Here is an 18,610-nt window from a genome sequence, read left to right as displayed (position 1 = left end):
ATTGAGTGGTGGAGACTGTAGAGTAGGTGATATCCCTCCATAAGTCTTTGCACTCCCTGGAGGTATTATGTAGCCTGATCAACGCCATGTACAATGGATATCAGCATATCTGATATCTACAAATTGGACCGCTCTCTCTCTCTATTTTTTCTTTTGCTAAAAGATTCTTTAATTATGAAATCTGTTTTAAATCGTACGTTTTAGAAGGGAAAAGAAATATTATTGAAATATGAAAATTACTTTTGAAGTCACAGAAGAAATGCAAAATGTAATTCAGTGATATAAATAATAGATCCACTTTTCTCGGCAGGAAATGTGGAAATTTTCTCCTTATTTCCACTTTTTTGCGAATGTGGAAATCACCCTTCTGATTTAGTAGAACAATTTGGTGGTATTTTGAGCTGTTTCATTTTAAAAGACGTTAGGGATTATTTATTATTATTTATATCGTGTTTTTATTGTTAGTTTGGTGTTTTCCCGATAGGTGATGCTTAGGAGTAACTTTAGTGGACAACTACAGCATATAGTATATGTTAATTTAATTTGGAGTTGTAAATGTTATTGTGGCTGTTTTTTTAATGGTAATTTATGAAAGTCAGACTCAGCCAGATATTTGTGTGAGGATGTCTTTGATTGTTGAGAATAGGATGGTGTGTAGCACTGTACATAAAAACGAGACTCCCACTTCAAGGTAATTTCCATGATGTGCAGTTGCAGGCATACGTTGACTTCATTTTACAGAGTAGATATATTTGCACCCTAATAGAAGGAAATAAAGGTTTATGAAATAAAATAATGTATTCAGTAGCTCACGGTGACGTGTATAGATATATCACCCTCGTGCCAGATAGCTGCCGTTGAGCAACACATAACCAGATGTTTCTTTTAAATGTAAATGTTCTAAGCATTTTAATATTTATGCGCACTTCTTTTCCAATTTTATGCAAACATGAATAGGAAAGGTTTACAAAGCTCAGTTTCAATTATTTATTAAAACTGCGCTTTGTATTATTTATTGAATCTCACAAAGTTTCATATTTATTTACAAAAACAGCTATGTAAACTTTATCTCAGTACAATTTTTTACTGAATTGGTTTACAAAGCACAGTTTCAATTATTATTAAGACAAACTTCTAGGATGTCAGGGACTCAAGGACAGTCAAGGGCAACATGTGACAATCAAGGATTGTCACATGTTGCCCACACCAGCTGGCATACCTTTTCTTGAATTCATTCACACTACATGCATTCAAAACTTCCAAAGGCAATCCATGGATGTCCTCTCATCCACTTCCTACCCTCAATAAAAAGAGAAGCTTTTAAGTTTCAATCATATCGCCCTGCTTTTTCCTCTTTCTTTGATAGTGTTTGCAGTCCACAAATTCTCAGTCAGTCAGTCATCATAATTGTATTCTACAATCCCAATAGCATCTTTAACACTCTCTCTCCCCACTATATCAGCATTACCATGGAAACCAGTAGGGAAGACCTATGCAGAATAGTCTAAGTGAGATCATATCATGTCCTTGTCAAGAGGCAAAATGATTTCCTTATCCTTGCAAATTATTGTTCATTTCAGCATTGCAATTATCCTCGGAATTGTAATTTGTGACCTTTGCTAGATGGCTCTTGAACTTTGACTTTCTATCTATTAAAATGCTAAGCTCCCTATCCTGATCAGTTTCTTCTAGTCAATATAAAATGATATTGGATATAGCATTACATTTTGATATCAGTGAGTCAGCCATCCTCTAATATTTTATGATCAATCACATATTTGCCAATTTATGTAACAGTCGATTATGCTGTATCCTGTCAAAAACCTTACCAAAGTCTAAAATTATCATGGTGTATCTGTATCCATTTCTCTTGTCTAACTTAATGGTAACATTATTATAAAAGTATAGCAATTTGATCAAACATAACCTTCTCATAGTATCTTCTCATATAATGCTCATTGCAGAGTATAAGTTTTCTGTCATTCCTTTCTGTATACCTCCTAGATGAGTCTTTGACTCCATGGGGTCTTAGGATAATAATACACGCTTTTACTAACTTTCCAAAATCTTCACTGCCACTTCAGTTACTGGTAGGTCGATAGTTGGACACATCGGTCTTTGCACCACCCTTGTGCAATGGAATTATTGTACGTTCTTTCCATTCCTGTGGAATCTTCTCTGACCTAAGGCTGTTTACATCAGAGATTGTGTTGAAGATGAGAGAGTGGTAGAAGGTCAACAGAACAACAACAAAAAAATAGTGCTGTTATACAGAGTCCTTCACACGATAAAGTGTGGGAACAAATGATCACAGAAACATCACCAATTGGTAAAGCTAAGAGAAAAAATACATGGTGTGAGGTAAGAACAAGCATATAACTAAGCAAGAGAAGGAGAGTATCAAGAAATTATTAACAGTAATTTTTTGATAATAGGAGTACTTAATGAGAGCATGACTAAATCTTGTTTTCCCCAGTGTAAAAATGAATAATATTAGTTGTCAGGATGCAAAAAAAAAAAAAAAAATGGTAAGGTGAAAGAATTGATTATTTTGGCCAGCACTTGTATGGAGTGTGCCACAGAACAAGGTGTGAGATAAAATGGTTGGATAAATATATATTTATAGCTATTTAACCTATTTTTCTTTAGGAATACCCCTTTTATGATGTCATTGGCTTTTTACTCAATTTTTAGGGCATTACTAATGTTTTAAAGATGTAGATACATGAAGAATATAAGGAAGGAATAATTTTGGACATACCTTTGTAAGATGTTCCTGGTTGTCTTCTTATTGAGCGGCATCTGCCATATGGTGATAAACATTTATATTATTGTTGAAGTATGACCAGAAGGAAATGGGGAATGGAAATAGAAAGATGTGGGAAAATTACAGATTAGACAAAGGTATGTGAATTTAAAACCAGGTTTTAAGGGTGGAGTGTGAATTCTTTGGGAAGAAGGTGAAAGATAGAAATTTTTGAGGAAAAGAATAGAATATGATGAAAAAAGGTTAGGGGTGGGTGCAATGGGGTGTGAGCTGTTTCGACTATGTGTCATCATCAGAGCTCATGGGAAAAGTGGAGGCTATGTCATGTTGACTTGGTGTTTTTGTCTTGGATGTATCTATGTTGTTTTCTACTGGTCAGATTCGTGACCTAATTTTTATGTTTTGGATCTTCCAACTCTCAGAGATTATATAGGAGTGGTGAACATTTATTGAGTTTTTGTCACATTTTATGGTGATTGTTTCTGATATTCTAAGCATTGTTTCATTTTCTCGTATGTCTACTATTACAGCTTTCTCAATTTGCAGGGCATACTTCTGTTCAAGAGCTTGGACTGCTACTTCTGTTTTTCCTGTATTTTGTATTTTGTTTTTCTTTTGGTTATTATGTTTCTTAGGTTGGAGAAATGCTTGGCGGGAGATGTGGCACAGAAGCAAAAGGGAAGAGAGAGAGAGGGAGATATGAAAGGGGAGATGCAAGAGGAGAGAAAGCAGAGTTTGAAAGAGAAAAGAGAGAGAGAAAGAGAGTAAGGATCAAATTTTATATGGCAATATTCATAATAAAAGGGATGCTTGAAGATAGTGTGATGAAATAAGTTTCCCTGGAACCAAGACTAAGGATGTTGGTGATGCTGAAAGAATGCAGAGAGGGAAAGAGATGATTATCTTGGCCAGTATTAATGATCTAGCAGGTGATAAAGTGTAGTATGTGAATGATATGAAAGAACTGCTGATACAAATGAATGAGAATGGCGAGAGAGTAAAAATTGTGTGTTGCCACTGTATGATTTTTTTTTTGTCTTCCACTGACAAAAAATTATATTCAAGCATGTTGTACATTTGTATATTGATGGGTTAAGAATTTGTTTTCTGTTTTATCAGTGTTATATATATATTTTATTTCATTTTATTATTATTATTTTTTTACATAGTCTGGAAACCTGCTCTAGAGACCAAACATTGAACTTTTTTTCAAGCCACTTCAGGCTTATTGGAAAGCAGGGTGGTGCTTTTACACCAGTGATCTCCCACCTAAGGACAATAACAAACATCTATGCTTACAGAAGAGTTCAGATCCATAGTCTGTTGGCTGGCGAGCAGATACACTACCACTTGGCCAACCCGGATAGTGTAAAAGTGAACGGAGGCAAAGAGATGCGATTGCAGATGAGTCAGTGTGCAGATTGTGCAGGAAGAAGGATGTAGAATTTGTGGATGTGTACATGAGTTTAATGGATAGAAAGCCTTATATAAAGTGAATGGTTTGCATTTGAATGGATTGAGTTAAGTGTCTTGAGAAAGCATTTTTCATTGAGAGTTAGAAGTTCAGAGTCAGACCCACATTCTTAATGTCAATGAGATGATCAACACAAGGTATAAGGTAGGTTGTGGGATGAATAGGTATTGCAGTTTAGGTATAGTAATGCCAGAAATAATTGGAATAAGGGTGAGTTTTTAGTATTTGTTAATTCAACTCGGTCAAAGGGTTGGGTATTAGTGAGACTTGATTCACAGAATAATACAATAGTCATAAGGATAGAATGCAAGAGTTATAGTATTTTCAGATAGAGCAGAGTGGAACAGGATGGGAGAAGCAGTTTTGCCAGTAATAACTGAAGAATTGAAGCAAAAAAAAAAAAAAAAGAGAAGTACATCAGAAGGAGACAATGATGCAGAGAACAATTCATTTGAGGCTATCTGGTGTGAGATAGAGGCCAAGAAGATGACGTATATAGTTGGTTGCTGCTATAGACTTGGGGGGGGGGGGTATAAGGAAGAATGTAAATAGCATGCATTGGCAAATTAGCACAAGTGCAAGTTTAATAATTATGGGACTTAATTAGGAGACAAAGTATAAGAGTACTGAAGGAAGAATGGTCACAAGGAGGGGAGAAAATTGAATTTATACAGCTACTAAGAGATAATTACCTGAGACAATATGTAATGGAGGAGACATGAGTTTCAAATGTGCTAGATTTGGTCATTGCATTGGAGAACTTTGCAGTAACCAATGTGGTAACACTTCCTCTGCTTGTCTTGACCTAGGAGATTGCTAGACATGCAGAATTTCTTTGATAAGTAGGATTATATATATGTTAAATTACAAAGCAGATGATCATGACAAACTGAGCAGTTTGTCATTCAAATTAGAGTGGTGCCATGGCTTCTTTTTCAAATTCTTATGCCTAGAATCAGGAGGAAAATCGAGTAGGGGTTAGATCAATGAATAATATCATTAAGCCGGAGTTTCAGAGAAAGAAAAAGTTATGGAGGGAATACAGAGAAAAAGGATGATCAGTAAGCCCATGAACACTAGTACACATGCAAGAGAGGTACACTGTATGGTAAAGAAGGCCAAAGCAAATTATGAGAGGAAGCTGGCTAATGAGACCAAAAGAAATCCCAAAGAGATGGCATATTAGGTGACATATCATTCCATACATTACAAGAATGTGCTGGGGAATTTGCATCTTCCCTGATCAATCTGCGTAATTTGAGCCTCATTTCTGGGAAGGTGTCAGGAGAGTGGAAAGAAGGCAAAAGAGTTGCACTGCATAAAGAAGGCTCCAAGACAAGTTGAAAATTATAGGTCAATCAGGATCTCAGGAATGATGGTTAAGGTATTGAAGAAGTTGGTAAAAGACAGAATTTGGGACTGAGTTAATACGAATGTGATACTTTGTAAGGATCAACATGGTTTTGTGAAGAATAGGTCTTGCTTTAATAATCTCATCTTATCTTCCTTTTTCCTCTTTTACCTTGCGGTGTCGAGGGTTTATTAATCATCAGACCTCAAACCATTCAAAGGATAAGGTGGTCAGCCCTGCACCCCGGTGTATCCTATGTTCATAGTGTTGAGTTTTCAAGGCCGGTTTGCCTGCTTTGTGGGATGAAAACCTCCAGGATAAACTGGGGAAAAAACCCTACTGTCCACGCCCAAGACCGACTAACTTGGCTATGGCTAAGGAAGATCCTTCAGCTCCTCACGTCACCAACGGAAATCGAACCTAGGACACTCCTTCCCCAGGCATATGGTTGCAAAGCACACAGCCACTAGGCTAACCGTGCGGATGCTTTAATAATTTGTTTGCTTAATAAAGTGACAGTTGAGTTGGATAGAGGTACTAGCTACTCAGTGATACTGCTGGATTTTGCTAAGGTTGACAGGATTCCACATGAAACTTTTGTATAAATTGGAGTAAGCACTCATGGAATTTGAAACTGGTGATTTGTATAAAAGGGTGGGTGATGATATACCAGAGTGGGAGGGGGTTGGAGGTGAGTCTGGGAGAACGCAAATACTGCAGAGTTCAGTACTTGTGTTTAATTTCTGCATCACTCTGTGTTTAATTTCTGCATCACTAATACAGTAAATGATTTAAGGGGAAATATTCATTTTGCTGTTGATGCAAAAGAAGAGTGATATCCAATGAAGATGATGTAGAGCTCCTACAGATGACTTAAATATGGGGAAAGGTAAATGACTTCCAGTTTAACATTAAGTATAAGGTCATACACTTTGGGATGAAGAGATCATAACCTGTGTGTTGTAATGGTGAAACTGAACTGCAAGAAATTAACAAGGCCAGTTATTTGTAGAGGCAGCCAGAACAGCACTTGATTACATGGCTGTGGAATAATCCAGTGACCAGCAGAAGTAAGGAGGTCATTATTTCCCTTTATAAGGTTCTAATAAGACCACATCTGGACTACTGTGTACAAGTCTGCTCACCTGGATTTCTTAGGGATATAGAAGTGATAGAGAGGAACCAGAGGTGAGTGACCAAGGCCTTCAATCTGTTCTTCATGTGAGAACAGATTGACTGGCAAATAAGAGGAGATATAATAAAAGCATATAAGTTACTGATGGAATTCTATAGGATTGACACTGAAGACAATTTTCAGCAAACAAATTGTCACCCCTGGAAATTGTATAAAAGTGTGGTTAGCAAGAGCATGAAGACTAGATTTTTTTGCTTGAAGGGTGATAATTAGGTTACCAGAGGTAGTTGTGAGTGCTTCATTGGTAAATGAGTTCAAGGAAAGGTATTGATAGGTAGTACTATGTGAAGAGTGGGTTAGAATTGGTCTGCCACAGGATGATGGAGGTTTAGATTGACATTGAAGACATTTTTCAGTACCTAGTTGGAAGGGAGCAAACAAGCTGTCACACCTGGAAATTGTATAAAAGTGTGGTTAGCAAGAGCATTAAGACTAGGTTTTTTTGCTTGAAGGATGATAAATAGGTTACCAGAGGTAGTTGTTAGTGCTTCATTGGTAAATGAGTTCAATGAAAGGTATTTATAGGTACTGTGTGAACAGTGAGTTAGAATTGGTCTGCCACAATGAGTCTTTGACTCCATGGAGATGGCCAAGAAATAATAATTAGTATGTTGACTCTGTAAAGGTCTGTTAATTAATAATAATAATCCAGTATAGTTGATAATTGTTGAATTACTTTGTCTTTACATTTAAAATGCATTTAAAAACTAACGAGGAAAAGAAATTAACAAATTAATCTTATTTCTAAGTATTGCTTTTATTCATATATGTTAGGAGTCGTGCAGAGCAAGTTTTGATGAAGCAGAAGCAGCAAGAATGTAAAAGAAATGCCTTCAAAATTGTAGAAAAGATGCTTGAAAATACTGTTTTAGAAGATTGGCTTCTTGAAGCAGTAGGTCTTTGAATACTCTTGCTTATAGCATATTTCCTTTATTTAGTGTTGTGTTTTTTCATTGTACTCTTTATTTGTAAAAGGTTCATAGCTTTTCATCTTATGATGAAAGGTGATAAACACATAGTACATTAGTACCATAGGTAGACTAAAGTTTAATAATCCTAGAACCACCCTACTCCAAAAACCAAACATGGAACTTTTTTTGAAGCCATTCAGACCTCTATTATGCAGAATGGTTTTCTGATACTAATAATTCTTCCCTGCTTTAATGGAATTTAATGAATTTTGATATTAAGGTTCTTATTAAACTTTGTCATTTCAGTTTGACCATTTGTAGTGGAAAAATTAGGCAAAACAGAATTTGTCTAGAGCATATTCACAGAATCTCTCACAGACTCACTCCACTCACTTTCTCATAAACATTGTTTCTACCTTATGCCTTTTCTTTAGGTATTTTCATGGACAATGTTCCACTGAACTGGTCACATCATTCCTCCACATTCTTTTAAACCTGTAAGAATATGAAGCCATTGATAATATTCATTCATTCCATCTTCCAAACCTACAGAACTCATTCTTGTGTAGAGGCTTAAGTGCTGTGAGGACATTATGTTGGAGGTTTAATGGACTTTTTACAGCACTCACAAAGAATTAAAATAGAATTTAATACTTCCTATATTTCGTCCTAGTCACTAGGACATCTACGGGGATTACAAAGACAATTAATGTAACATGCACACAAAAACTTACAATACTAAGCCCAACCACGTGGGTGACAATAAAGTCCTATCTAGGTGGAGCGCCCTCTAAGGGCAGTTGTAGGTGGCCTGGAATGTAAGGTGGGACCTCTGGCGATGACTGTTTCCCAAATCTTCGGAAGCTTAATGCAACCGTATTTGTTAAGATTTGGTTGGTTTTTGAGAGCTGCTGCTGCTTCTAAGAAAAGTCTCTCTTTCTTGAATTTGCTGTGGTGGAGCATGGTGGTTTTTTCCCATGATACTCTGTGGGTGGTGTCCAAAACATGGTCAGCCAAGCCTGAATGGCCATAGTTGTGTTTGGGCCATTCAGGCTTGGCTGACCATGTTTTGGACACCACCCACAGAGTATCATGGAAAAAAACCACCATGCTCCACCACAGCAAATTCAAGAAAGAGAGACTTTTCTTAGAAGCAGCAGCAGCTCTCAAAAACCAACCAAATCTTAACAAATACGGTTGCATTAAGCTTCCGAAGATTTGGGAAACAGTCATCGCCAGAGGTCCCACCTTACATTCCAGGCCACCTACAACTGCCCTTAGAGGGCGCTCCACCTAGATAGGACTTTATTGTCACCCACGTGGTTGGGCTTAGTATTGTAAGTTTTTGTGTGCATGTTACATTAATTGTCTTTGTAATCCCCGTAGATGTCCTAGTGACTAGGACGAAATATAGGAAGTATTAAATTCTATTTTAATTCTTTGTGAGTGCTGTAAAAAGTCCATTAAACCTCCAACATAAAGAACTCATTCTGTTTACCTCTGTGCTTGGGAATAGTTATATCATGTAGTTGTAGTAATTTTCTCTCTCATTTGATTTTGAGAGTATAATATATTAAAAGCATATTCTTTTTCATTCATTTTTCTGATGTCATATCACAGTTTAAAATACTGGAAAACTAGGTCAGTTGTAATATAGCTCACTGTAGTTGTAGGAAGTCCCTTCTCCATTTGATCTTGAGGTCTAGTGTGATATCTGAAAAAGTATATTCTTTTTCATCCACATTGTATCAGACATGTAAAAAGAAGTTTACATAGATTATCTGTTGTTATTCCTAACGCATATCTTCAAAGCTTTATCCACTTAGGGAGGAGAAACAGAATAACTAACATGTTCATTTTCAGTCCTTATTAATACACAACAGAAAGGCTCTACAGCAGAAGGTCCTCCTCTGTAATGAAATAGACTACTCTCAAGATACATGCAAATGAGAAAATGACTGCAAAAAGTATGTTTAGCAATAACATTCTTGTATATTGACACCATTCATTACAATGAATAACCTTAGATCCATTTTTGGCAAGTGTTATGTAAAAACACTTGCCCAAAGTGAATGTATGGTCATGAATAGTGACTACATTACAGCTGACCTTCCAGTTTTCCAACCTTTCACACTTTGATATGATATTGGAAGAATGAATGAAAAAGAATATACTTTCATATACTATAGTGTGCTTCTAAATCACATGGGGTGGGAACTTTCTACTTTTAATAATAGTGAGCTACAAGACATCTAGCCATACAACTACCCAACTTTTCAGACTATTATTTGAAGGAATTGGTTTTCCAATTTCATTTAAGTTTCAAACACCTACTTAATGTCTGAAAAGTCAAAAATTCAGTCATTAATGAATGTATTTGTGAGATAATATAATTTGTGACATAAAAAATAATACTTCAAATATAATTCTCTTTTTATTGTATTGAGAGTAAAACTTCTTTAACCAAAAAAATAAGTGCATGTGTATATATTGTATATATAATTATAATTACAGTGATGTTATACCTATGTAATTACACAAATCAGTATTTTTTTTTTGTACTTCATTTCTCCATTTGTAAATGACATACATAAACCAAACTTTTCAGCTATTAAAATCTACCCATAGACTAATTTATTATTTCTGGACCTCCTTTGAATTAAGTTATAAACTTAATTCAAAGTTTTTTTTTCTCATGAATTTTAAAATTATACAAAAAATTGCAAATCATAATCATGATTTGCAGATCTTACCACACAGTAAGGAACATTTTTTGAACTTCCTCTTCTTTGTGGATTGAAAAACGTCATATTTGGAAAGAATAAAAAATAATATATAAAAATTGAAAATTCCTGTATTCTTCAACAAGTCATTCTTAAAAGTCAAATGTATTTGGCATATCTCACAAGATCGTACATAGGTTCATGTATAATTACAATCTGGTAGGTTTCATTTCCTTCTCAACTTGATCCAGCATTTCTGCCTTCACTCACTTGTTTTTCAGTCATATTTTTCACTCATCGACATTTTGTAAATTTTCACATTATTGATTCAATTGTTCCTCTCTATTGAACAACTTCTTGGTAACATTGGTATCATTGAAGCATCTTCGTCTCATATATTGTCACTTTTCATAATAATAATAATAATGTTACTCTTGATGACTTAACTTCTTATTACAACACTAACATGGTTATTAACTGTTGGCTGATCACATGACTAAACAGTGACCCATCTAAGTATGCTGTGAATGTTGTCTGCTTCTAGGCAGCTCAGATCACAATATAGTACAGATCTCTTCCCCCATGGAACAATACACACACACACAACCACTCACATCCATTGTATGGCATTACTAGAAAGCCAAATGAAACAATCCTCCCAACTTCTACACTCCCTTGGTCAGATTACTGTTTCCAGGCCACTTGAGCCAAACCTATGTACAGAAAGAATCACCAAAATACTTCTCATCAGCATGAAATGTTTATACCCTAAATTCTCATCTCCTGTTTAAGCCTTGGTTTTCCCACAAGTGTGTGAAGAGTCAGGCATACCACAACTGGTTTGCATCCAAAAACTCCATCTTCCTATGCAGCCAACATCAAAACCCAGAATAGCTGCAATAAAATTATCATCACATTGAATACTGATTTTGAGAGAGCTAAAAGCAGGAAACTTGCATCGTGCCCAAATGGCAGCCATGTCTTCTAGGCTCTAGCCAAAGTTATCAGCCATAACTTCTGCCCAACACTCCACCCAAATGGTATTATTGCATCTTCATCACCAACAGAAAAAAACCAACCTCCTGGCTTCCTACTTCTCCCCCAATTCTTGCATAGCTGATCGTGGTAAATGTCCCCCAACCATTCCAAACACTCAACATTCAATCAAGCGTTTGATCTTTCGCTAGAAAGAGATTAGAAAAATTTTGCTCAAGCTGGATACCAAAAAACCTCCTAGCCCTGATGGCATCCCTCCAGTTGTTCTAAAGGTCTGTGCCTCAGAGTTGACCCCCTTTCCTTTATGCTGTCTATTTACACTTTCTTATTCCACTAGTATCTATCCTGCAGTTTAGAAACTAGGCTGTATACAACACTAAAAAGGGTAACAAATCTTTACCTTCAAACTGCTGTCCACTTTCTCTCACCTCAATTCTTTCTAAAGTGATGGAAAGAACCATCAACAGCCAACTCCTATGCTATTTTGAAGACTCATCTAATAAATGACCAACAATATGGATTCCATCACTGTCAATCAACAGGGGACCTACTAACCTACATCACCTATCTATGGACAAACACCTGTGGAAAGGTTTGGCGAATCTCTTGTTCTTGATATTTTCAAGGCTTATGACTAAATTTAGCATAAAGGTCTATTAAGAAAACTCCCATTATTTGGTATGCCCCCTGACTTCTGCAATTGGGTAGCCTGCTTTCTGGCAGGCTACCTAATCTACTCACTCCAAGTGATGGTGGATGGCTCCTTATCTTCTGTCTATACAACTAATGCTAGAGTACCACAAGGCTTTATTCTCTCACCTACCCTCTTCCCTTCTATATATAAATGATCCACTCCAGCTGACTGCCAATCCAGTATACAGTTTTGCTGATGATAGCACATTGCACTCCTCCTTTTCATTTGACAAACCCTGCAAAGCACAAATCACCACGACCTCACAGAACTCTAACCTCTACTACCTTAAATTCTGATCTTCAAAACATTCATCAATGGGGTTTTAATAACATCAACTTCATTGCCAACAAAACACAGCTCTGCATTATTTCCCACAAAAAATAACTGTTCTTCTAATCTTACTCTTGACAATACTCAAATCTCTATTCAGGATACTCTATTCAATCAGGTTTCTGGATTATTTAAAAAATAAATAAAAATATTTTTAAAAAAAGTAAAATTAATAAATATAGGAAAAAAATCCTTATCCCACCATGTTGCTAATGTACCATAGGTTTACAAAGCATTCATGTGTGGTTGTTACATGAAAAAAAGTTACTAATCCTTAATCCAGCAAATATATAAAATTTGCTGGATGTCACATAGAAAATGTAGCATTCCAAGAGAAAAGAGACTTTTTATGTATATGCCTGGAAATGCAGATTAGCTTACCATTGTATTTTTGATAAAATTAATGGCTTGAACCTCCATCCACAAGAATTATAACATTTTCAATCTGTATGATAAAATAAGAGCTTTCAGCAAAAAGAGAGGAAATTAAGAAAAAAAAAATTGAAGTTCTTTCTCAGTAGCTTTATATCATTTTCACAGCTTTTGGAGTTTTGTGAAAAAAAAAGAAATCAAAGAACACTTGAAAAATTTAGAATGAAATTTAAAAAACATGCTTTTCTTTTGTGAGTTCATTTGTAGACATTCTGGAAGATTGAGGGAAAAGCTTCTGATGTCATCAGAATGAAAAGTAACTCTGCAAATATTTAGTTCTTGCAGAGCTTTCTCCCATACCAGCACCTCCATAATGCAGTTGGGACATTGAAGAATGAAGGGACATTGCATCCTTTGATTGGTTCAATTCTTGTTGTGATGAGAGGAATCTTTGAACTTTTTTCAATTGAATGTGAGTTAGCTGATCTCAGCAGGATTCTTCCTTCTGGAAACTCAGGTTTTTCATTCTGCACACGTCCCTTCAGAATGACAAAAACAGGCTAGTGATATGTGCAAATGATGAGTACTAGATCAGTGTTGTTAAGTGCAAGGTTATGTATTCTGGACTGAAAATGTCATCATCATCATCATCAAATTCCTGCCATGTACCCTCAAGGGGTGTACAGGATATGACAGTACTACATGAAAAAATTACATCATTACTAACTTCCTATCTACAATTTTCCTCCAAATCAGTCTGTTACTTGTCAAGACTCCAACATTATCAGATCTTATATTTCTATCGTCTAAGACACTTTGTACCGTATCAATCCACCTATATCTTGGTCTTCCTCTGGGTCGTTTTGCTGCCAACCTGGCAGAGAACACTTGTTTTGCTAATCTTTCCTCGCCCATTCTGTTTAGGTGACCATACCACCTGAGATTAGCTCTGCTAATGCATTCCTGGATGCTGACAATGTCAAGTTCTTTCCTAATAACCTCATTTTTAATATGATATTGCCATTGATGCCATCTGTTCATGCCTCTAATCTTTCTCAGGACTCTCATATCTGTGGTCTCTAGTCTTTGGTCAAGTGTTTTACTTCTGACCCAGCTCTCAGATCCATAAGTTAAAACTGGTTTGAACACTGTCTTGTATACAGCTAATTTAGTGTTCCGACTAATTTCTCTCTTATTCCATATGAATTTATTCAATTGACTTCCCACCATACCAGCTTTGCTGATTCTGTTGTCTATTTCTATATTTAATTTACCATCTTCAGTAAAAATCATGCCTAAGTAGCTGAAATGTTTTACTTGTTCCACAGGTTCTCCATTCACAACACAGTTGACATTTTCAGTGATTCTGCCTATTTTCATTGTCTTTGTCTTTTTATTGCTGACCTTCATACCATATCTATTACAACAGCTATTCAATTTAGTCAGAGAATCTTGCAGACTTGTAGCGGATTTATTTAGAAGTATAACATCATCCGCATAAAGAAAAGAGCTGACATTAACATCTCTGAAGATGTTGCATTGGATATATATTGGGAAGACTGAAAATGTTGCATTGGATATTATATTTGCTGAAATATAATAATTCAAGATATTATATTCATGGAAATTCAAAGTAAGTAGTTAAAAGCAGTTGAACACCTAGGAGCTGAGAGTGGATAGAGAGTTTAAATCTAAGGGCAGCACTGTTAAGGTGTCACATAGTTAACTTTAAGAGAACACTAAATTTTAGTGTTCTCTTTTTTCTCTTAAATCACTATTCTTGAAGTTAAACAAGATCAACTTGTAAAATTTTTTTCTCTTTTGAATCTATTTAATCTCTCATTTCTTCTCAGAAGAGGACTCGCATCCTTCACCAAATCCCACATGGGATATGGTAAAGGATTTCTTTGAATTCAGGTTTTACTTGAATTCAAAGAAACAGAATGCAGATCACTTAAAAATATGAAATCTGAACTGTAGAGTTTGAAAAATGGTTTTTCCTTGATTATTAGAAGCTAATGTTGAGAGGATTTTTTCAGTTTTATTTATGCATTCACAGAGATTATTTAGTCATTACATCGTGTAAAAGTTTTATCTACTATTTGGAGAAATTTTGATATATTAAATTCTAGTCATTGACTTCACCTTTTGTAAAAATAGGCTGCCAGTAGTATCAGATTCCTATACTGAAATCTAAACACACACAAGTAAAATCCTAGATATAATATTTTGTTATGATAATTCTCTATTCTCAAAATTTAATCTTCAACAATAATTAAGTAAATTTAGTCTTCGCACCTCTGTTTACAAAACCAAAAAACAGTTTAATAATACCAAGTTACGTTTTTAAAAAAATATACAATACAGGTAGCCCTCGTATAATGCGGATGTTAGGCTCCGCAGAAATGCTGCATTATATAAATCGTGTTATGCAAGTCTCAGATCACATAGAAAAGGTAAGGTTATGTTCCGAAATCTTTTTTTTTTTAATTATATAAACAACAATGACATATCCAATAAAAAATATATTTTTATTTAATTCAGGTAATTCATGTAAGTTAAGAAAACATAAACTATGAAACAAATACATAATATAAAAGTAAAAATTACAAATTGTACTTAAAACTTCATTGCACATAATGCATAAATGTTTTAGGCAAAATAAAATAGTGCATATTTTATTTAATCTTTCATAGCACGAGGATTTGAGGATTGGTTAGTAAACACTGGTTTTGTCATGTAATCACCTGATGCATTACTACAAAACAGTAGAGTAATTCTATCTTTGGAAACTTTGAATCCAGGAGCTGATCTTTCATTTTTCAAAATATAGGTGTGTTTATGCACTTTTTTCCAATATAAGCCAGATTCATCTGCATTGAACACCTGGTCTGCACTATAAATGTTTATAAACTTTGAGGGTTTTTTTGTTTAATAAGATTTCCATCCATAGGAATTTTCTTTTGAGGTGCAATCTTCTATCAAAATCATTAGAGATTTCTCCATTTTTCCATTAGAATATCACATATACAAGCAACGCGCTTTGCACTTATCGTTGACCCAGCAATAAACACTTTCTCGGATTTTATGTTCGAATTGTTGATTTATTTAAATTCAAAGTCCCTGCAAAAACTCCTGGTTTTTCTCTATTTTTCAACCGATCCAAGATTTTCAATATTTTTCTTCAAGAGAAATTAATTTTGTTTTCAATGTTGGTTTTTTTAATTACAAATTCTGAAGATAAACTACAGAAAGCTATTTTAGATCTAAATGAGATATCCAAAGGTATGATAATATCAACAGAAAAATCAAAAACTATGGCCTTTAAAGGACAAGATCCAGCAAGAACTAAGATAGTGATAGATAACAGGATCTTAGAACAGGTGAATTCATTTAACTACCTAGGATGTATGATCACATATGAAAATGAAAAAGATATAAAATAAAAATTGCAAAATATTTAAAAATAACAGGTGTAATTAACTCTATATTTAAACCAAACCTAGTTCAAAAACAAACCAGGCTAAAAGTATACAATACATTAGCCCTACCAGTCTTAATGTATGGAAGTGAAATCTGGACAATAAAACAAAAAGACAAACAGTGATTAACAACAGCAGAAATGAAGTTTATGAGAAAAACTGCAAAGTATACCCTATTTGATCACAAAAGAAATGAAGAAATTATGAAAGAATTAAACCAAGAACCAGTAATAGAAAAAATTAAAAAATATAAACATAAATGGATGGAACACGTTCAAAGAATGAAAACAGAAAGATTACCAAAACAAGCCTTAAAGTACAAGCCATTAGGAAAAAGAAAACCAGGACATCCTCTTAAACGATTCAACAATGACTTCTAAGGCTGGAACAGGCCATGCTAGGCCTAAATCCTTTATATGCATGATGATGATGATGATGTTGGTTTTTCCTTTCGTTGCAGTTTGTGGCCGTTACTATAAAAATAATTTTTTACATAAAAAAGCAAGCATTACATATTGTATGTAACTCACCAGAAAATAAAGTGCTCAGCTTGAGATGAACACATTTATGATTTTTAATGCACTTTCCTGGCAGAAACGAGGACAATTTTCAACAATAAACGTTTTATTCGGTAAACAATTGAGGTACATGTGGGATACAGGCAGACACAAATTTAACGAAGATAAAATTTGAGTTTTAAGTCACACGGTGAAAAACATATGAAAAGATAAAGGGTTACTACAATTTGTAGACCATGTTTTTATCGGAACAATGTTGTATAAGTACCACATTCAACAAGGGTTACTACAATTTTAGACCATGTTGTATAAGTACTGCGTTATACGAGGGTTACCTGTATTCTGAACTTCACTTAAACAACAGATACTTTTCTTAAATCTACAAAGATAATTAAACAAATCAAATCTTACCTGGGCTCAAAATTATGTTAAAAACCTATAGCTAAAAAGAACATTTATTTCTTTCAAGCTCTGCTGCGCTTCCAATAAAAGTTGAACAAATCAGTTTCTTTATCTCTTCTTTATCTTGAAAATAACTGTTGATTTCCTATTCATAGTAACAGATATAAAAAGTTCTGACTTGACAATAAAATCCTCAAATTCAAACACTCTCTAGCATTCCTTCTTTAATTCTCTCTAGAAAAATTCCACAAAAAAAAAGTTTCCTCTTTCTGCTTTCATCTTTCAGATTCACAATCTTTTGCCTCTTCCTGTACAAAGGAGTTCCAAGGAAAAATGATTGAATGCTTAAAAATCATCTTGCTGTATCTATTTTCTGAAACAGCCATTAAATCATTACTGTATTAATGGAACCTTCAATATCTGATAAACATTTCTCTTCCTATATGAGAAATTCATTTATCAAGTTCCAAAGTTCCTATAAATTTTTTCCACAACTGTTATTCCAGTTACATTTGTAACATAACTGCTAATAAACTTTTAAAATATCTTTATTTCTGAAACACTGCTCCTAACATAACTTTTTCTCACTGGTTCCAAAAATTCTTTCCTATCTCAACATATCTATATCTGTTTCTCTCTCTCTCACTTAACAGCCCTCTCCATCTTTTCTTTACTAGATAACATGTTATTTTCACTCGTGTATGCTCCAGTGCATCGATACTTCTGGTTTTGCTTCAGCCATGAAGTGAGAATTGTTGCCATTTCATGTTATCTTCATGGTGCTTTGCTTGATAGCAGTAAAAACTCACGTTTTCAACTAAGTGAGTCTTTTATGTATTTTAAACCAGCCTGGTTGGCCAAGTGATTAGGATATCCGCTCTCCAGCCAAAAGGCTGCAGGTTCGAATCCCACTGTAGGCATAGATGTTTGTGATTGTCTATTGTCTGTGAAAATACTAGTGGTGGTGGTGGGCAGTAGATGCCACTGATTTAGATGATGCACATTGTAGTTGGTAGATTGAGTGTAGGTGCCCTCCCTCGAGGGAGGGCACCTACAACCCATAGCTAAACATTAAATTATAATACTAATTTTAACCAGACTAAATTACAATCAAGTAAATTCACTTCATTAAAAATTAGTGCTACACATAAACACAATATATTAACTATGCAGGATTGTTTATATATAAACAAACTAACAAACAAAATGATCAGTTGTGCTTTTCTACACAATATAAATGCATTAACAAGAAGCTTGTAATTTGAAACAGAATATTTAAGTTTACATTAATTTACATAAACAAAATACTGATGGTCTACAATTGATTTGTAAGATGTCTTGTAAGTTATAGACAGCTATCATTTTTATCGTTACAAATCTAGATTTCCAATTCAG

The 18,610-nt window shown here is 34.7% G+C and overlaps 1 protein-coding gene across 1 annotated transcript in view; it reads left to right on the top strand.

Moving 5' to 3' along the window:
- The first annotated feature begins 573 nt into the window (after positions 1 to 573).
- Positions 574 to 18,610, top strand: part of LOC150103122 (putative RNA polymerase II subunit B1 CTD phosphatase RPAP2) — a 110,441-nt gene continuing 92,404 nt past the window's right edge. Inside the window, exons 1-2 of the mRNA XM_090397941.1 lie at positions 574 to 691; positions 7,562 to 7,679. Coding sequence (XP_090254067.1) covers positions 579 to 691; positions 7,562 to 7,679 — 231 coding nt within the window. The 5' untranslated portion in view covers positions 574 to 578. The remainder of the gene's footprint in view (positions 692 to 7,561; positions 7,680 to 18,610) is intronic.

This window comes from Typopeltis vanoorti, chromosome 9 (genome assembly GCF_054136105.1).
Source record: "Typopeltis vanoorti isolate ZY-2024b chromosome 9, IOZ_Tvanoo_1.0, whole genome shotgun sequence".
NCBI classification, from domain to species: domain Eukaryota; kingdom Metazoa; phylum Arthropoda; class Arachnida; order Uropygi; family Thelyphonidae; genus Typopeltis; species Typopeltis vanoorti.
The sequence above is the reverse complement of the archived record's forward strand: the minus strand, read 5'-3'. Positions and strand labels throughout refer to the sequence as shown.